The sequence below is a fragment of the Rhamphochromis sp. 'chilingali' genome (genome assembly GCF_963969265.1).
Source record: "Rhamphochromis sp. 'chilingali' genome assembly, chromosome: 1".
NCBI classification, from domain to species: domain Eukaryota; kingdom Metazoa; phylum Chordata; class Actinopteri; order Cichliformes; family Cichlidae; genus Rhamphochromis; species Rhamphochromis sp. 'chilingali'.
The window spans coordinates 39,078,533-39,100,448 of NC_137929.1; the positions used below are offsets into that span (position 1 = coordinate 39,078,533).

Sequence of the window (21,916 nt, forward strand, 5' to 3'; positions counted from 1 at the left end):
AAACTCTTGGTTTCCTTCCCAGTTCTGTGGTTATGTGGCTGAGTATAAACATGTGACAGCATGCTGTAGATTAGGTTAAGTTGTTATTTCTGTGTAAAAGGAAGGAAGCAGAGAGAAGAGTTGAAAAAAAAAATAGTTTCCTTCACAGCTCTTTGGTATCTGCTGTGCTGCTGCTTCACTCTCTCTCTTTACAGAAAGTTGTAGAAGTTTTCAGACGTGTCACTGCTGGATGTGAGGATGGGAGCCACTTTGCTCTGTGAGCTGGGCCTATTCTGTGAGTTCATCACTGACTCCTATTGTTTGATTCATACTGATCCATAAACATGTTTTAGTAAGAAGAACAGAGCATCAATCATTTGTACCATTTCAGGTCATGTGATCAGAGGATTTTAGTGCACTGATTCAGATCAGAGTGAAGCTGGTTTAGTTTATCTAAGAAAAGTTTTTTTCTCCATCAGTGATAATTTGATGCATTTTGTATTGTAATATAAAATGTAACCAATCGTACTAGACACTGATAAGACTCTAAGCAATTTAAGGAGCTTGGTAAGAAAGCGACTGGAGTTTAAACCCTAATGGCATTTGTCCCTTAAGAAGATCATAAACTGACTATTTATTCTATTTATATGCCTCACACAATGAGGAACTGTGGAATGCCAGGACTGCCAAAATGAATTAATTATATACACCGTTAAATAATCAATTAAATGTGTCAGTAATTAATAACAATTTAAATTAATTAATTAAATACATATTTATGACATATTTAATTTGTTAATTATCAACACATTGAATTAAGTATGTATTTATTTCACATTTTAATTAATTATTGACATGTTTAATTAATTATTTCATGATATATTTATTTATTTCATTCATTAAATGAATTAATCAAATACACGATTAAATAATATCGAGCGCCCAGTCTCACAGCAAAGTGTGTGATAGTCCCTCTAAGGAGCTTGGAAAGAAAAGCGTCTGGACTTAAAGAAGTCCAGACGCTTTTCTTTCCAAGCTCCTTAGACTACGATGACCTGGATGACTGAGAAGCTTCACAGATGTGTGACAGACCCGCTCGACCCGCAGACAAAGCGTGGGTCCTAATACACAGCTGTCATAACCCCCCCCCCCCCCCCCCCCCCCCCCCCCCCCCCCCACTGCCACCTCTCGGAGGTTCAACAGAGACTTCATTTACTGACATTATATCTATCGAGTCTTTTTTTCCTGATGTTTGTATGTGCCATACTTGTTTCAGTCACAAGTAAATTAGTTTTTTTTTTTTTTTTTTAGTTCAGAGCTGCTGGTGCTTGTGTTTCCCTCACAGTGAATGACCTGGGTTAGAGATGACAAACACAATTTAAACCGAGAGTATTGGACACCTAGAAAACTACAGAGCACTTTATCAGCGGCTGATATCTGGTCACTGGCACACAGCTTTAAAACAAATGAACACTGGACTTAATTTACTCAGGTTCTGTCTGTTGGGTCATGTTTACTTCACTGTTTTATTTAACACTGAGCAAATCGGTTTGGCTCAGATTAAAGTTACGTTTCATAACTGCATAGTTTTACTGAAGTTTAATGTCACACTGGAGCACGTTATGTTAACCCAGGGTTAACAGTGTCGGTAGTATCAAACGTGCTGAGGCTGCCAGCCCCCCCCCCCACACACACACACACACACACCCCAGTTGCCTCTAGAGACTCTGATTATGACCCTTCACTTGATATGTGACTAGGGTGTTAGCGCTGACACAGGCACTGGCCGCTTCCCTACATGTGAGGTCAAATACACGACCGCTGCCGGTTTTCTGTTGTGTGTGTTTTGTGTTTGCCTCTGTTAATAAAGCCCAAACCTTTGACACTGACTGGGGCTGTCTCTGATGTTACCTCCTTACATCCCTAGGCGATAACAGCCACATTTGAGTGTCTTTAGTTTGATAATGTCTGAAGTTTCTGTCTTTATTGTAGTGCTATGTACGCTCCTCTGCACTGGACACGCTCAAGGTGACTGAGAGGTTTTCACTTTTATTTAATTTATTTGTTAAATATTCATCTTAAAATACTACATAAATCTTAATTACAGTTCACATGTGTTTTATATTTTTTATTATTCAGTATATGAACAGTGTATGAACGTACTGTCACAGATTGTGTCGTGCATAAATGTTTTTCAGGTTGTTAACTTTGTGGTTGTGTTGGATTTTAGATGCTGTGCTAACTATTGAACCCAGCTTGTCCAGTTTTTTCATTGGAGAGTTTGTTACCTTCAAATGTGACATGAATGAAGGAAAAGACACTGACTGGGAATACAAAACCAACAAGGATGGTCGAGAATTAATCCGCTACAGCACCATCAAAGAGTACACATTAGAAATTAAATATTCAAGTCACAGTGGTGAATATCAGTGCTGTGGTCGCATGAAGGGATCATATTATACAAAGATCAGTAACACTGTCTCTATAACTGTATTAGGTAAGTCCTCAATGACCAATAATGTGATGATTCATTTTGAAAATCATTTGAATCATAAAATTCTGACATTTAATGAATATTGTCACTGAAACTTGTTTTTTTCTGATACATTGACACTAGAAACTTTAACAAGAACTACTGTATTTTACTGGTTACTTTGCTCATAGTATACACAGTATTACAAAACTCACAGACTGTCATTTATTATTACTAAACGTGTGTATTTTAATGTATAACAAGAATAACTGTGGATTAAATTAATTTTAAATAAGGAGAAGAAGAAGCATCAAAAGCTTCATAAAATTTAGGGTGATGATGTTTCTGTTGTCTAAACCTGAAACCAGGCAGATCCCTCTGAACCCATCATTGTATTTCCTTCAACAGTGAACTGTATTAGTTTACATCCAGTGTGACTTCTTCAGGCCTGAGATTGGACAAACATTTATACTGTATTTATTTAGAGATCTACAACCTGAATTACTGCAGCTCTGTCACCATGTTGAGACAGAAAAATGGCAAACATTTGAAATATCTTAAACTGCTAGGAAAGAAAAAAACAATATAATGAAAACATGTCTGTGAAGGTTCTCAGTCATCCAGGTCATCGTAGTCAAAGGAGCTTGGAAAGAAAAGCGTCTGGACTTTTTTAGGTTGCTTGAAGACATTTCACCTCTCATCCGAGAAGCTTCTTCAGTTCTAGGGTAAAATGTTGGAGAGTCCCAGATTTAAACCCCGTGGGAGTTTCCCCCCAAATGGCTTCTTTCACTCCTCTTTCAAACCATGACAGATGGTTTGTGAGCAACCATCTTTGAACAGAGGCGGTGGTTTACGACACCAACTGTGTGCGATCTATAATCCAGTTTTGAGATCCCTTCCCAGACACCTTAACGCCCACTCACATCCTGGGCCATCTGACCTCAGGAAATCACATGATAGGGTGGGGCCAGGTTTCACAATGAGCTCACCCAAAACCTTGGCTGAATGTGACCCACACCCGCTTTCACACCTTGGCTCATGTGATTAGGTAGAAGATCATGAGGGGTTCTTTGTCCCTCTTTGGGGGGAAACTCCCCCGGGGTTAAAATCTGGGACTCTCCACCATTTGACCTTAGAACTGAAGAAGCTTCTCGGATGAGAGGTGAAACGTCTTCAAGCAACTCAAAGAAGTCCAGACGCTTTTCTTTGCAAGCTCCTTAGAATATAATGAAAACATTTGGAGATTTTGTTTTGTTGGAATTTGAGTCAAATGAAAAAAAATCTTTTAAAATTTAGGATTTTTTAAATCTTTATAATGGATCAGGTGTACATTGTCCTCTCTTCTTTTTCATAACAGCATATAGACCCAGGGCCACACTGACAGCAGGAACCACAATCATACCAGTAGGGGGCAGTGTGACACTGACCTGCTTTGTGCAGAGCTCTGATGGATGGAAATATGAGTGGTTCAGACGAACCCAAACAACCTCTGAAGTTCAAATCAGAGATCAACAAAACAGAGATATCAGAGTATCTCAAGGAGGAATCTACCGCTGCAGAGGAACAAGAGGAAACCCAGTTTACTACAGTGATAGAAGTGATGATGTCACTGTTACGATAACCTGTGAGTTCAGTCATTTAGTTTGAAATATACATTCACTCATGATTATCAAACATACAATGTTAAGTTTTCTGTGTTGATTTCATGTTTCTATTTGTATCTCAACTGTTAATATGTGTAAACAGTTTCCAATAAAGTTGTTGTAAAACAACAACCCAACTGGCCTCAGATATTCAGAGGTGAGACGATCACTCTGACATGTGAGGTGCAGGAAGGAGGTGAAACCACACAGTGGACACACAATAATGATGTGACATTCAGAGTTTCGGAGTCCAGCCGTGGAACCTTTCACCTGGTATAGTGACGGCAATACTACCCCGATGCTACATCACCTGAGGACAATAATTACAGAAATAAACAGAAATACAAATACTACTACTACTATTACTAATAATAATAATGATAATTTCCAACAAATAGCAGCAAATCTACAATTTTTATAAGAAAGAATAAGTCATTCTGGCCTGTGATCTCATAAAGCACTGCCATTTGTTAAAATAAAACAGACACATGACTGGGTTTAATACAAAGCCAATCAGATTTGGAGCTTTAGTGAAAATATTCAGGGTTGGAGCCACACCAGCTTGAGGGCAAAGCAGCAGATGGAGGAGAATCGAGGGAAGGAAGTCAAAAGAAAAACATCAAAATAATATTACTGTTGATATGACTACTATCCTCACCGCCACCATTCACCTACAGTAGGAGGCTAGCATACTGAGGTTGCCTTTGATGGTACAAAACATTTCATGAACATTGTTGTGTTTGTTGGGGAGAAAACTTACAAATCTACAGTACAGCACTTCAGAGTCACTGCTAGCAATCAAAGATTTATGTAAATTTGACAAGCTGAATGCATTCTGTACAGGAGACATTGCACGAGATTGACTGACAATGGTCTACAGGCAATCAGGACGCAGAACACAATGCGCTGAAAATAAAAAATAAAAATAAAAAAGCATGAAAGCTGCACAAAAAATATCCGCGAAACAGAGGGGCGCGAAAGTTGACCCGCGTTATAGCGAGGGACCACTGTACCGTACACAATAGAATAGAATAAAATAAAATACTATAAACAATAGAATACAAATGCTATATACAACTGAGTAAAATACAATGTTGTCAGAGAAAGAGAATTGTACTTAGTGTTATTGCACATGTGTGGATGTGTGTGTTTGGTCAGCTGCAAAGTCTTTGTTGTGGAGTGTGACAGCAGCAGGAAGGAAACACCTACATCTGTCCCACATTGTGGGTGCCACAGCCTGCCACTGAAGGAGCTGCTCAGTGCTGTCAGAGTCTCCTGCATGTGGTGGTTATTAATGTTGGGAAGGTTACTTTTAAAATGTATTCCACTACAGATTACAGAATACATGCCCCAAAAATGTATTTCGTAACATATTCCGTTACGTTACTCAATGACAGTAACGTATTCTGAATACTTTGGATTACTTAATATATATTCATGCTGTTTACAACTACATGAATGTGATTTATTACTATTACTGAAGGTCTGCAGCTCCAAACCGTAGTAAAGGGACCTCTGGCTTATATGTCAGGTTCTGTGTCGGGCTCGTAGCCGAAAAATAGCTTTACTTTGTTGTCTGGGTCAAGTTTGCTAGCGAGAGACAGAGAGAGGCGTTGAAAGACTGCTCCAACGGAACTTATTGTTTCGGAGGAAAACACGAACACAGTGTACAGTCGAGTCTTAATAGCTTACTTACAACCGGGCTCGTCAGGCACTCTTCTTGGCTGCAGTGGTTATTATTATATTTACATGCTTCCAGCTCCCATCTCTGCTCGATGACAACTCGTACTTTTCCACTCTCCTTTTTCTCCCTCCTCCCCCTCACAGACACATAACGGGTATGGCAGTCCACTCTCCTTGCTGCACGGACTACACTGTCCATGAGGCTACATTCTTTAGGGCTATGCCTGTAACACTCTGCCTATTAGCTTAGCACAACAACAACAAAAAAAAGGTGCTCTGTCACCCAGGAAAGATAGTGATGTGTCGGTCGCGAACGAAGCAGCTCTTAGAGCCGACTCTTTGAAGTGAACGACGCGAGTCGTCTCCTTATCGCGAGCCGTGGTTTTTTTTTCTTTCTCTCACCCTCTCTCTCGCACTTTTTTTCCGCTTCACTCCGCACGCGAGCCTTGTGCTTTGCTGGGAAGTAGGGGGAGGGGCAGTAGTTACACTCCCAGTAGCACAGGAACAGAGCGGGAGGGAAAGAGAGCCAGGGACAATAACATCAAATTAGAAAGGCATAGCAATCATCCACAACTATTTTCAGTTGCAGATGATAAAGAAATCAGAATGTTTATTCATGCAGGCCTATATGACAGAGAATATGCATCTTCTTTTTGTTTTCATATTTTTATTTATATTTAATTGTGTTGTGGTTTGCAGTGTTTTGGAAAGGAAAAAGCGAAAATTTTAATAGTTAAAAGTTGAAATGTAAATAGTTGGTTTTTGTATTATATGATTTATTTATTACATTTTATGTGGAGTGAATAAATAAAAGTATACTTACGGTGGCCGTTAGAGACAGAGCACGTACAAACCCCGAAGCATGTAAAAATTCCAAAACACGTAAAAACTCAGAAGCACGTACAAAACACAACAGAAGTGCTCCACGATGCTAAGGGCAGTGTTGAGCTTTTGTTACCTAATGGCCACACAAGCCAAGAAGTACCAACGACCAGATTTGGTGTGTAAAAGTAAAAGGTAAATGAACATTTTTTTTAAATAATTTGAATATATTTGAGTGCTTGTGTATAAATATACAAACAATACACTTGTGCTTTCAATTGTGTAATTTAAGTGATCTAGGTAGCTCTGTTTTGGAAGTTCAGTTAACGCCGAAAGAGTCGGCTCTTTTTAGTGAGCCGAAAGAACCAGTTCTCTAAAAAGAGTCGGAAATCCCATCACTACAGCGAGAGCGCATCACCCTGTAACCAAGGCAACCATAACCTTGCCGCTTGGAACAACACAACATAGCAGTCAAACAAAACCCAAACAGTCCTGACCCGTGACAATATGAAACAGGAAAAGACCGCCATGTAATCCATTTATTTCAACAAAGTAACTGTATTCTAAATACCACCTTTTTAAACGGTAACTGTAACAGAATATAGTTACTTATATTTTGTATTTTAAATACCTAACGGTGGTACATGTATTCCGTTACTCCCCAACACTGGTGGTTATTAATGCATCCTTAATTATGTAATGTCTGAACACGAGAGGCACAGTCACAAACCTAAGGGCTAAGGAATAACAAAGGGAACTAGAAATAGAAAAGGCAAAACCATGAAAAACCACTAAATAAAAGAATCTTAAAGAATCAAAAACCTAAACACAGAGTCAACAGACCATGACAAATTACTTTTTAAATACATCAAAGAAAATAAAAAAGTTTCACAGTGTCAATCTAAATTAGTTTACAGTTTATTGTTTATGTTCACCATTTCCATCTAGTTGTTTAAATTGTTTAGATTGAGTCATTTATTTGTTTTTTCTTTGTCTAATCTGAACTGCAGATAAACCAAAGGCCAAACTGAGAGCTGATAACACAGCTGTTCCAGTAGGGGGCAGTGTGACCCTGACCTGCTCTGTGAACCCATCATCATCATCTGGATGGAAATACTACTGGTACAGAGATGGAAATTACTCTGAAGCCCTGACCACACAAGATGCAGTTTTCCACTCAAATGGACAAATCAGTGTCTCACAGGAAGGACTCTACAGGTGCAGAGGAGGAAGAGGAAACCCAGTTTACTACACAGAGTACAGCCAAGAAGTTCAGATTAACAAAACCTGTGAGTTTGTTAGGACATTTTAAGAGACTCGGCTCGTGTTGATGTGTTCACTGTGGAGGGTCAAGTCATTTAAACACAGCAGGGGTTGACTCAGAATCTAGTCAAGGAAAACAGATGAACTGGATCTTTTATAAAGTTATGTTATGAAATATTAAACATACAAAAGTTGATTAATAATTAATTTTTGTTTGTTGTTACAGTAACTGTGTCAGGAGCTGACAGCTCTTCGTCTCCTGTGTGGTTGATGGTTGGACTGGTTTGTGGAGTCTCTCTCATTATTATTCTCCTGCTCTTGTTGTATCGCTGCAGACAGTCCAAGTGTAAGAGCCTCTTCTTTTCATGCTGTATTAGAGAGTTTATTTACTACACACACTTTAATTATTCACACATATACATGTATTCTGATCGAACAATTCACATGACAAACATGTGTCATAACATTTGTCTCTTTCACAGGTTCCTGCTTCACCAGGTTGGTAAAATACTTTTTATTATTATTTTAAACAAACATCAGTTACTTTTGAGTTTATTGTGTTTATTTCCTGTTTCAGGTCGATCCAGTCTGAGAGTCACAGTCCGGGCTCCTCCACAAATCATGGATTCAACCAGAATGAAACTCATGTGTACGACTCTGTTCATCCTGGTCAGCACTTAAACCGATCTTATACACATCGAGGGCCGTTCAGAGTTTAGGGTAAGTTTGTCTGCTTCATATACAGAATGATGTTGTTATTGTACAGTATGGTATTGTCCATCTATATGTCACCAAACTAAACAGTTTCTCTCATGTTTTTACTCTCTCTCAGTAATTCTGCTGCCATGCAGGCTGGTTTATTCTTCACATTATTAAATGTCTTCAGCTCATAATATCTTTACATGTTGGAAATCACTTTGTCTTTTTGTGCTTGTCTTACAGGTCAGTGAGGAGAGCTGTAGCAGCAAAGCCAAGAAGAAGCTTTTTATGAAGCCACTCTTGCTCCTCTGCTGCCCAAATATCAGACATGCTCAGCTTTATGTACAGTTACAATATTAAATCATAATATCATATACTTACTTATAGCAAAAAGTAAATGGAGGTATATTCAGATTTGAGTTTTGTGCGTTATAGTCAGGTATTTCTTATATTCATTCTTAAAACTTTTGTTAAAGACTTTTTCAAGAGCAGTGAGAAGAAAGTTTGAAACGTGATCTTTAGTATCTGATAGGACGACTCACATTAAGACGTACTGGTATGGGCAACAACAAATATCTTTATTGGTCTAAATTGATACAAATGATATGATCGGTACTGTATGAATTTAAATGCAATAAATATGTTTCATGTATTTTTTTTCTGTTTTTTTTCCTAATTTATAATTTTCTACGTGTATAGTTAGAAGGTAGAGAGTAAAGTCTTTTTACATTTGAATGTTTTATGTTGATTTTGGTTCAGTGTGTAAGATTATTTCCACACTAACAACACAACAAGAGGTTAACAGCAGCTTCCACTACAGGAGACTGTAATGTTAAATTTAGTCTATAACATTTTCTGTTTTCCAAATAGTAATTCAAAATGACCCCATGAACCACAGTAATAGGTTTGTACTTCATGTAATACTTTATTTAAAAATCATTACATCATCATTTATAACATCAGACATTACTTAAGCATATTACATACATATTTTTAATAAAGAATAATGTGGTTGCCCGGGTTTATAAATTACACACTAAAGTGTAGTAATGGAGGAGAAAAGCTTTATGAGAGATTAAGTCAATATTTGCTTATACATCACTAATGCTCACTAGTATTTAAAGTGTTACTGAAGTCACAGATGTAGCCAAATCTGGGAAGCTTTTTTATTTACTGCTGAGCTGCACATGCGCAGTCTGCTGCAGGCTGTCTGTTGAATTCACAACGGCACCAGAGCGCCCTCTACTGACTCAATAAGACCTCAACATTGCCAATATATTTAACCTGCCACACAGAGCAGAGCTGCCAGCATTTCTTTCCTCAGAAGAACAGGGGGTGGCTGTAGCTCAGGAGGAAGAGCAGGTCATCTACTGATCAGTTCGATCCTTGGCTCCTCCAGTGTGCATGCCAAGTATCCTTGGGCAAGATACTAACCTCTAAGTTGCTCTCTGATGCATCTATGCATGCTATGAATGAGTGTGATGTTAGTTAGTAAGCACGGGGTCTCGCAAAAGATCTCGCAAAAGTTCTGCGAGCGCTCACGAAGGTTCATCTTAGGTCATTTTCATTTTTTTCTCTTTTTGTCCCTTGCGGGGCTCCGTAATTTGCAGCTTTCATCAACCACTGCTAATCAAGTGGGTGGAAGAGGTTTGAAGAAAAAAAACTTTAACTTTATTTACCGTAAATAAAGTTAAGTGTCAGTGTGGATATACAGATATAGTTCCTCTCCCATATTTCCCATGTCAGACTCTGAACAGCTTCCAAGTACAATCACAGGACTGTGTTTACAGCTGGTGGCCAATAGAGGGAGACATTGATCCACGTAGAATTTATTGTATCTGTCGTGGTCTCCCAGTCCACCTGGTCAATCAACACGTTGTTTCTCCTTACAAGTATAATGAACTTGATACTTTACTTTGTGTTTCTCTCCTTTATGCACTGCTGCAATTTCACCAAAGAGGCAACCTGGCTGTCTTAAAGGTGATGAAAATTCATTCAGAACTAGTGACAATGATCATGTACCTTAATTATTAAAAAGTAATGGTACTAATATAAGTATCAGCGATACAGGCCCTGTATTTACTTGGTATCAGATTGATACCAAATCTTGTATTATTGAACACGACATAACAAATAGTAATGTTAAATTCATTATACTGTTATTATTTCAGCACCATGGACAGCACACAAGGTTTTCACTGCATGAGCTGTGCTCTCTAACACGTGACTGTTTGTAGGGGTGGACAAATTTAGCACACATATCAACAACAACCCCAATCACAGGACCCAGTGCAATACTTTAGTCAGCGGGGCATGATTGTGGATGCCATGTAGGTGCATCCGCCTTCCCTTTCACGGCACTGCAAGCCACGCCCCACCACAACCTCCATAGTCCTGAGAAGGCCACATGTGAGATAAGCAGAGCTACATGGCTGCAGCACTGTCCTTCAGTACAGCAAAGCGATATGGTCGGAGCAGCAGGAGAATCTCACTCACTGGGTTAACAGCCAGTCAGCCACAGAGAGGACCCACTAGCCACATGAACACACAAGACTGTGGGCAAGACGCCAGAGGTGTTCTGACTTTCATCCATGTTTCTCACACAGCATGCTGGTGCTCTTGGCTTCTTGGACTTATGGGATGCAGATACTCTCTAAGCACAATTTACCACACTGACAGGTGTTGTCTACACTAGTGTATTCAGCTTTGCTGTAATGTTTCGATTCTGAGTCTCACCATGGTGCACTTTGCTGGTGTTTCAGGGGTTTTGATATTATGAAGATTAAAGGCACAACTTCACAAATCTTCATACACACACACACACACACACACACACACACACACACACACACACACACACACACACACACACACACACACACACACACACACACAAAGAAGAAAGAGGGGAGTGATGATGTTTCAGAATAATAGTAATTGACAAATGGCTACATATGACATGTCTAGTGGTTCAGGTCACCCTTTAATATCCCCCACCCCCCTCCGAACAGACTGTGATGACTGCATGTGTGTAAAAGACTGTTTTTGGTTTATTTTTATCTGCTGAAAATCAGACACCACAAAATTTCTGTCTGGGCCTCCAAGAAAAGAGGAAGTGCAGCCTGTGGTTTCAGCCTGAAGTCTAACGTTCATCTTTCAACACAGCACAGTGGAAATGTGCAGGTATGACAATGTGTGAAAACAGGTTAAAAGCAGCTTTATTGTGGTGATGACACATGCTGGACTAAAGGATAAATAAAGCATGTGGGCATCAAGAGAAACGGTGAAAAGCTTGTTTCTCACGCTCATGTCTTTAAGAGTCTCTGCATGGACGTGCTGTAAATGTTCATTTATCTCTGAAATAAATAAAATCATCCATCACTCTCTCTGTCCACAACATCATATACAGACATGTTTTTCTTCTTACTGCAACTTCCAAACAGGCCAGTTCCTCACAGTATAACACAAAACTCCAAAGTATAATCACTGCTTTGTAACCAGCAGAGGAGCCAGTAAATCATCTAAACCTACTGATACGAATGTGTCTGTTTGGCTGCTGTTACAGAAATGGTTCGTACACCTGTGATGATGACGTCAGTGTTTGCCTCCAAACTGTCTGCTGTGGGGCTGTGCTATTTGACCAAAATCTCATATCTTGATATTAGACATTTATCATCCTGACGACGATATAAATCCCAAAAATGTAACATTTTCTGTAAATTCTATGAATCTCAGGCAACTCAACTTGCATGAAGTGTTTCCAGCTGGGCGTCCTTTACCTGGAATGAGTGTTTTAACCGATGCATGAAACGATACATTTTTAGACATAAGTTGTAACGGCCAAGGTTTATTTTTTAGCACCTGACGGATCTTTTTTGCTTCTCATCCGAAAACTCTCTGCATACTTTTTCCACGTGAATCAGTTTATTTTGAAAAGTCTTGAGCTTTATTTTGAAAGGTTCGCGTGGAAAACAAACTGGCGGAGAGCGGAGCCACGCAATGGTTTTAACATCATTTTTGGTAACGACAACATTTAAAAACAGGCGCTTGTCCGTCCGTAGTGTGGTTATATTAAATATAAGAGAAAGAGAGAACTTTCAGAAATGAATAAAGCCACTATAGTGGCCATTAAAACGATGAAAAAAATATGAAACGATAGACGTTTTTATGTCGTCATCCGATACATATCGTTATATTGAACAGCCCTATCCTGCTGGAATCTGCAGTATCACAGAGTCCCCAAGTTTTTAGGCTTTATTAGACGTCATATCTTGAAGCATTATAAGCTCTTAAATCATCAGAATCAGAATCAGAATACTTTATTGATCCCTGGGGGAAATTATTTTTTGTTACAGTGCTCCATTTTAAACCAACATTAAGACAAGACAGACAATACACTAACTAAGAATAGTACAATATATACATATATATATACATACATACATACATAAGTCACTCATAAATAAATAGTTGGAAAAGAAACGTGTAGTTGTAGCAGTAACCAGTGTGTTAAGTGGATGCGTTGTACAGGGAGATGGCCACAGGCAGGAATGATTTCCTGTGTCGTTCAGTGGTGCTTTTCGGTAATCTCAGTCTCTCACTGAACGTGCTCCTGTGACTGACCAGCATGTCATGGAGTGGGTGGGAGGTGTTATCCAACATTGTCTTTATCTTGGACAGCATCCGCCTCTCCGACACCACCTTGAGGGAGTCCAGCTCCATCCCCACAACATTGCTGGCCTTACGGATTAGTTTATTGAGTCTGTTGGCATCTGCGACCCTCAGCCTGCTCCCCCAGCATGCAACAGCATAGAGGATCGCACTGGCCACAACAGACTCATAGAAAATCCTCAGCATTTTCTGGCAGATGTTGAAGGACCTCAGTCGCCTCAAAAAATAGAGACGACTCTGGCCCTTCCTGTAAAGTGCTGTGGTGTTTTTAGCCCAGTCCAGTTTATTGTCAATGTGTACTCCAAGGTATTTATAGTCCTCCACAATGTCAACACTGACCCCCTGAATTGAAACAGGGGTCAAGTGTTTCCTGGTCTTCCTGAAGTCCACGATCAGTTCCTTGGTCTTTGCCACGTTGAGCTGCAGATGATTCTGCTCACACCACGTGACAAAGGAGTCGACCACAGCCCGTAGGTACTGAAACACTGCACTTACTTCAACGTATAAGTTACAAATAAGCGAAAAACAGGACGTTATGTCTTAATGTATTTTTCCTTTCCCACAGAAAAGTGGAGGGATGGAGAAACACACCTGCTGTTAAACAATATAAAACACTTGGATATCAACATGTTTGTGAGTGTGTGTAGATGATACTGCAACAAACCTTAATCATAACCTTTGTAAGAAAGTGACAGGATGTAGGATGGAGTTTGGCACTACTCAGTGACAAAATACTTATGAGGCCCTGAAACGAGACCCAGGTTGTGGTTAAGCAAAGAGGTTGATCGATTGTCTGAAGCAGTTATAAGAGCACAAAGCTACTGACCTGACCTCATTCCACAGTCTATACCCAGGGGAAGCCACACCAAGTCTGTATGTTTTAATGAATGCTGCGCCTTTAAGACCAATTGTCTGTATGATCCAATTGGTCACCTATAACATCTCAAAGTTATAGCTGGCTTTAATCCTCAACCCGTTGATAGGCAGTCTAAACACCACATCTAGAACACCTTGGATTTTGTTGAGAGGGTACGAGATGTTATTATGAAGGTAGATAACACAATGGACTTGTGTTCCAGTCACTGGAGCAGTGGAGATAGTTTGTAAGAGATTACTGGATAACCCCAACCTCAGCAACAGGACCACTCTCAGCACCGACCAAGTGTGTTTGCTGTTGGAATTGTGTCTTCATTCCACCTACTTCACATACAAGGGTCAGTACTTTTATGTGAAGCATTATAAACAGCACTGTTTATAATATTGGGGAAACCTGCAGTCAGCTGAGACTGAAGGAGTCACTTGGATGAGTGAAGAAAAGTATTTCTCACTGAAAACTACATCCAGATGATCAGAATCAACTTTTTGAGAATGAAGGATGGAGGCTGTGTTTGTGTGCTTTACCTGTGATTGATACTACAGACTGTATATTGACAATGGCCATTGCCATGTGTTTTGATTAAGTGAAACCTGAGGTACACTGTAGGCTCATATAGAGGAGACTAACAGAGTAGCCAGAGTAGCTGGAGAGAACCCAGACAGGTGGAGGGAGAACATGCAATCTCCACACAAAAAGCCCAGCTGGTGGATTCAAACCGACAAACTTCTTCCTGTGAGGTAACAGTACACACCACTGTACCTCTGTGCCACCCATTTGTCTTATTGTTTAATATCTGTGTAGGTTCTGAGTCATCCAGGTCATGGTTGTCTAAGGAGTTTGGAAAGAAAGTCACTAAACTTCCTTAAGTTTCTTGAAGACGTCTCACCTCTCATCTAAGAGGCTTCTTCACTTCTAAAAGCAAATGGTGGAGAGTCCCGAGTGTTTAACCTTAGTGGGAGATTGTCCCTTATACACCCATTTTTAATCATGTGTGTCATCCCATGAGCCAAGGTGTGAAAAAAGATGTGCGTCATTATGGACCTAAACGTTTTTGGACTAACTCACTGTATGTTTGTCTGCTCAGACTTTCCGAGTGGAAAATCCGAGCTGAGGGGGCATTCAATGAAAAAACATCCGACATCTGGGAACTCAGAATTTAATTTTTTTTGACTTATTCAGAGATTACCACTGGAGATTTTGGGTGAGATCAGGGTGACAGCTTGCCTCACCCTATCATGTGACATATTATGGTCACCTGAGGAAAGAAGGTAGGTGACTGACAGCCTCTGAGAATAAAACATGACTATGAGCTGGTAAATATGTCACCTGACCTGAAACAACAGAAGGTAAGAACAAAACACAAGAAACAAGCCTGCATGTTTGCAGTGGACAGGAAATGTGAACACGTCACACAACTGCTGTGGTCAAAGCTACAGGAGCTGTTTGAGGTTTGTATAAAAGGAAAGGAAGCACAGAGAGGCCACAGTCAGAAGAAACACTCTGCTCTTATCTGTATTAAATGCAGCTTCTCTTTTTATTATTGATGTAAAGTCAAAGTGTTTGAGATCAGCTGAGGATCAGAGTGCAGCAGGGCTGGATGTGAGGATGGGGCACTCTTTGCTCTGCATGACGGGGTTATTGTGTAAGTACATTTGTGACATTGTTTGAATGGCACTGATTAATGAAAGTGTTTCTCATGTGTGAGAATTAGAGTGTATCACTGGTTTGAAGTGTTTATGTGAGAGTTTGAACAAAGCATATTTGTGATGTTTATGAAAGTTACAGACAAATGTTGGCTGGTTCCTTGGTTCAGTTTAGTCTGGAGTATCGTGTTGGATACATCGCTGCTTGTTGCACTTGACTCACTGTTGTGTACAAGTTCATATATTCATATTGTTTTACAAATATATACAATTTTATAGGGTACTAAAAATGTTATAATAGTTTTTTATGTTTCAAACTTGTTACTAAATTAATACAAATACTAAATGTGCACAGAAATATTTTGATGAGCAGTAACTGTGTCATGTGAAAATTAATCTTTAAAAATACTTTTGTTCATTTTGACTTTGATTTTCTGTCAGTTTGATCCTGATGATGTTTAATCTTTACTTTAGTGCTCGGTTCTCTCTTCTACGTTAATGCTGAAGGTGAGAAATGTTTCTTTCTTTTCTTCACATTTATAAAATATGTATAATTTTGCTCCGATATTTCATATTTCATGCACCATTTGAAATCACATCATGTCTCTCTGTTTGTGCATCGTTTTATTTAAGGCACAAAATCAGTATATTAACAATGAAGTAAGTCAGATACTGTAATCACAATTTTCCTGGTTGCGATTTTGAATCAATAACATCATCATCATCAACAACAACAACAACAACAACAACAACAACAATAACAATAACAATAATAAAAAGTTAGAGGTTTAGGATTTTGCTGAAGAGGTGAGTTTCGAGAAGTTTTTTAAGGATTCCAGTTACAGGGAATTACAGATCTCATATGGAAGAGAGTTCCCAAAGGTGGGGGGCGCTGCACTGAAGACTCTGTCCCAAAGGCATTGAGGCTTGTGTGAGGGACAGAGAGCAGACTCTTGGCTTAGGACCATAGCATCCAAGACTGTGTAGTTGCAGCAGGGGCCCGTTCTCCGTACGTCGCTTACTACATCCAAGATCAAATGACACATCCAAGACCAAACCATCGCGCTAACCGTGAGCTCGCTAATCCGGTTCCCCGAACACACCTGCTGTTGACAATCAGTACAGCTGGATGAAGTAATGTGAGATCACTGGGTGTCGTAAAAGGGGCTACGCATCGATAGTAGAAACATTGATCGGCAACCCTCTGATTGGTCGGCGAAAATGTCGAAGGAGCGCGCTCAGTATTTTTCGGCAGCAGAGCAAGAACTCTTGAGTGAGGGATTCCAGGAGTTTCAGAGTTTAATCAGAACGCAAGGGAACACTGCAAAGGCTGCAAAAGCAAGGAGAGGGGGCTGGCAGAAAGTTGCTGACAAATTAAACTCGTAAGTAATTTAATAATAACAATAATAATGGAGTGGATTGATATGGCGCTTGTCAAGGCACCCAAAGCGCTTTACAATGCCATTATTCAGTCGCTCTCACATTCATACACTGGTGGAGGCAGCTACAGTTGTAGCCACAGCTGCCCTGGGGCAGATTGACAGAAGCCAGGCTGCCATATCGCGCCATTGGCCCCTCTGGCCAACACCAGTAGGCAGTAGGGTAGATTTATTATATTACACTATATTATCCAATATTATATTACATTATATTATATTATGTTATATTATATCCCCTTTCACATTAGAGCCACAACAGGACCCACTAGAACATGGGAACAAGTAAAAGTGAAATATAAGAATATTCTACAGAATGGTAATATTTATCACTTATATTGCTGTGGTATCGCAAGAAATAAGTGGTTATATAAATATATGAGTATACATAATAGTTATTATTCATAGATACCTACATCCTAAGTTCCTGTTATTCTTCTGAAAGAAACAGAATGAATGTGTTGTTACAATGGTAATGCCAGGAGAGGCAGTATTAGTTCTGTGTTACATTAATGTGTAAGGAAGTGGAAGAAGTGTGTGTCCTGTAGGAGGCAGTAGAAAATGGATGCTCATGTTCTGTACATGCCCTGAAAGTAAGGTTCAGTAAACCAGTGCAACGATACCCCGGTGTAAGGCTCAGTTATTGTATTTTTATTTTTTGAAGATGCAACATCTTTTTGGCGACGAGGACGTTTAGGGGGAAGGAGTTTGGGCGATCGGACTGAAAGGAAAGAGAAGAAAATAAAGTGATGGAGTCGGCTACAGGTTTGGCTAGCTTTTCAAAGAATGCAAAAGTTTTCGGCTGGAAATAGAAGGCAGTGACCTCGAAGCGGAAATGGCTACAATTGGCACGCTAGTAGCATTCGATCCAAAGAATCAGACTTGGGATGAGTATACGGAAATACTCGAGCAGTTTTTCGCAGCTAACGGGATCGACGATGCAGAGAAACAAAGAGCGATATTAATAAGTGTCGTCGGAGCAGCGACGTACAGCTTGATGCGAAACCTTCTCAGCCCGGCCAAGCCCAAAGACAAAACCTTCCAAGAGCTGGTGCTTCTGATGAAAAATCACTTCGATCCGAAGCCCAGTGAAATTGTGCAAAGGTATAAGTTCGACTCTCGCTCCCGCAAGCCGAATGAAACCGTCATGGAATATGTAGCGGAGCTGCGTCGCCTGGCACAGGATTGTAACTATGGCAACACGTTACAACAGATGTTGAGAGATAGGATCGTCTGCAGAATTAAGGATGACCGAATTCAGAGACGTCTCTTGTCAGAAATAGATCTCACTTTTGACAAAGCTCTGTCAATTGCAGTAGCCATGGAGACTGCAAATAAAAATGCACAGGATCTGCAGACCTCAGGGGCGTCAGCAAAATGTTTCAGTCTCGCTAGAGGACAACAGGAGAGTCGTACCTTTAAAGCAGAAAATAAAGAGTGTTATCGTTGCAAAGGAACCAAGCACACAGCAGCAGACTGTAAGTACAAACAAGAAAAATGTCATGCTTGTGGTAAAATGGGACACATAGCTAGAGCTTGTAAAAGCAAGACTAAACTGAACCAGAAAAAGTATGGATCGACATATGTAAAGAAAGAAAAAAAGCAGAGTTCACACTACAGTACTCACAATGTGGGCGAGAAAGCAGATAACAACAAAACTGATAGCTCTGAAGATGACTCTTTTATGTTGAACTGTGTCAAGTGCAGTCAAGGGCACAACAGAAAACTGTTCAAGTTAGGGCGTGGCAGTGTGGTACACTTAAGAAGAGTAGACCCCTACACTGTGGATATGCAAATTGATGGGAAAAAGGTGAACTTTGAAATAGACACTGGATGTTGCCTAACAGTCATGAACGAAGCAACATTCAGAGAAACAGGGAAAGACAGCAAGCCCCCCAGCCTGCAGCCCATCAAAATCAAGCTCGGAACTTATACAGGGGATCCTGTTAAGGTGATTGGTGCAACACGACTCAGCGTCAAATACAAGCAGCAGAAAAAACATCTGCCGCTGGTGGTGGTCGAAGGCGACGGCCCCAGCTTGCTAGGTCGAGCTTGGCTCGAGGAAATTAAATTGGACTGGGGTGAAGTGAAAAACAGTCCTAACAACAGAAAGCTGCACCAAGTCAAAACAACAGAAAAAACACTTCAGCAAGTGTTAAGTAAACATGAGAATGTGTTCAAAGAGGAGTTGGGCACCCTGAAAGGAATGAAAGCTGCTATTCATGTGAAAAGTGATGCCACCCCACGCTTCTTCCGTCCGCGTTCTGTCCCCTTTGCTATGCGAGCAAAAGTCGACGAGGAAATAGACCGACTGTTGAAAGAAGGCATCATCTCGCCAGTGAAATATGCTGAATGGGCGGCACCAGTAGTGCCACTCCTGAAGCCCACAGGGACAATAAGACTGTGTGGGGATTACAAGCTTACTGTAAATACCGTGGCTTCACTGGAGCAGTACCCCATACCCAGAATGGAGGACTTGTTTGCCACACTGTCCGGGGGTAAGCAGTTCTCAAAATTAGACATGAGCCACGCTTACCAGCAAATCCTCTTGGATGACGAATCGAAAAAGTACGTGACAGTAAACACATCTCGGGGGCTGTTCACGTATAACAGATTGCCTTTTGGAGTGGCCTCTGCTCCAGCAATATTCCAGAGGACCATGGAAAGTCTTTTGAAGGGGATACCTCATGTAGCAGTGTATTTAGATGACATCTTAGTGACTGGAGTGGATGAAGTAAGCCATCTACAGAACCTGGATGAGGTGTTGACCCGGTTGGAGGAAGCTGGGTTGAGGTTAAAGAGGTGCAAGTGTGCCTTCATGCAAGAGAAAGTGGAGTACTTGGGGCACATAGTGGACGCCCAGGGGCTCCACCCAGTGGAAAACAAAGTTAAAGCAATCATGGACGCACCTACCCCCACAAATGTCACTGAACTGAAAGTATACTTAGGTTTGCTAAATTACTACAACAAATTCCTTCCAAACCTGGCAACCCTGTTGGCACCCTTATATGAACTTTTGAGACACGAGGTACGGTGGACATGGCAAAAGAGACAAGAGGAAGCATTCCAGAAATCTAAGAACCTGTTGAACTCAGCAGAGGTGTTAGTTCATTATTCTGCTGACCGTGAGTTGGTTCTCTCATGTGATGCATCCCCATATGGCGTAGGCGCCGTATTGTCACATAAGATGGAGGATGGAAGCGAGAGACCTTTGGGGTTCATGTCACGCACACTCTCTCCTGCTGAGAAAAAGTATTCTCAGCTTGACAAAGAAGGTCTAGCTGTGATATTTGGCATCAAGAAATTTCACAAATACTTGTATGGCCGAGTTTTCACGATTTACACAGATCATAAACCCCTAATCTCACTGTTCAATGAAAAGAAGCCTATACCTCAGATGGGCTCACCAAGAGTACAAAGATGGGCCGTGACATTGAGTGCTTACGAGTACAACATCAGGTACAAGCCAGGAAAACATCATGAAAACGCGGATGCGCTCAGCCGGTTGCCGGTCCCAGACTCAGCACCTGAGCAAGAGATGGCTGAGCAGGTTTTGATGATGCATGTACTGGATGACACATTAGTGGACACTGCACAGATCAAACGATGGACAGCTAAGGATGTCTTGTTGTCCCAAGTCCACGAGTACACCTTAAAAGGCTGGCCAACTGAGACCGATGCCTGTTTAAAGCCGTATCGACAGAGAAAGCTGGAACTGAGTGTGAGGGATGGTTGCGTGCTCTGGGGAGCCCGAGTAATTATTCCCACCAAATGCCGAGACAAAATATTGAAACTCCTGCACCAGACTCATACAGGCATGTCGAAGATGAAAGGCTTGGCAAGGTCGTATGTATGGTGACCAGGGATGGATGAGAACATTGAAAGAGAAGTGCAGGCATGTGAGGAGTGTCAGAAACACTCCAAGTCACCACCTACTGCACCATTACACCCTTGGGAGTGGCCGGAGTCACCATGGTCCAGAATCCATGTGGACTATGCAGGGCCTTTCCTCGGGGAGATGTTTCTAATCATTGTGGATGCTCATTCCAAGTGGATGGACATTTACCCTGTGAAATCCTCTACATCACAGGTAACTATAGAGAAACTGCGCCAGAGTTTCAGTGTGTTTGGACTACCTAAAATGTTAGTTTCAGACAACGGAACATGTTTCACAAGTGCTGAATTTGAGTCATTCATGAAGCAGAATGGAATTGACCATGTAAGATCAGCACCTTTCCACCCTTCTTCAAATGGGCTGGCTGAGAGGGCGGTCCAGACCTTTAAGGAGGGGATGAAGAAAGTCAAAGGTGATACCTTACAAACCAGACTGTCCCGATTTCTGTTCAGTTATCACCTGCAGAGTTGATGATGTCACGGAGACTCAGATCAGTTTTGGACTTGCTCATGCCTGATGTGAAAACAAAAGTGCAGCACAAACAATTGAAACAGAAAGAAAATCATGACACCAAGAAAAGACTGAGAAGTTTCACACCAGGAGACAAGGTCTTCATCAGAAACTACTCCTATGGCCCGAAGTGGATTCCCGCAGTCATTGTGAGAGCATCGGGTCCAGTGTCTTACATTGTTACCATTGGATCAGGTCAAACTGTGAAGCGGCACGTGGATCAGGTGAGAGCAAGAGTGGCTGACACTGTTCCCAGTACGCCAGACAGGGAGGTGGAGCCATTGCTTGACAAAGAATCAGTGCCTGAGTGCTGCTTGCCATT

General features: G+C 40.9%; 2 protein-coding genes across 2 annotated transcripts in view; both read left to right on the forward strand.

The window, feature by feature from the left end:
* Nucleotides 1-211: 211 nt before the first annotated feature.
* LOC308408036 (Fc receptor-like protein 5) overlaps nt 212-21,916 on the forward strand; it is a gene marked incomplete at its 3' end in the record, with an annotated part of 241,472 nt that continues 219,767 nt past the window's right edge. Inside the window, exons 1-3 of the mRNA XM_080900085.1 lie at nt 212-274; nt 1,972-2,007; nt 2,210-2,476. Coding sequence (XP_080756211.1) covers nt 238-274; nt 1,972-2,007; nt 2,210-2,476 — 340 coding nt within the window. The 5' untranslated portion in view covers nt 212-237. The remainder of the gene's footprint in view (nt 275-1,971; nt 2,008-2,209; nt 2,477-21,916) is intronic.
* LOC308400174 (uncharacterized protein) lies at nt 3,257-8,813 on the forward strand (the record flags this gene model as incomplete). The annotated part of the gene is made up of 5 exons (XM_080887690.1): nt 3,257-3,266; nt 7,611-7,889; nt 8,090-8,209; nt 8,404-8,532; nt 8,806-8,813. The coding sequence occupies 5 exons, from the start codon at nt 3,257-3,259 to the stop codon at nt 8,811-8,813; spliced, it is 546 nt and encodes a 181-aa protein (XP_080743816.1).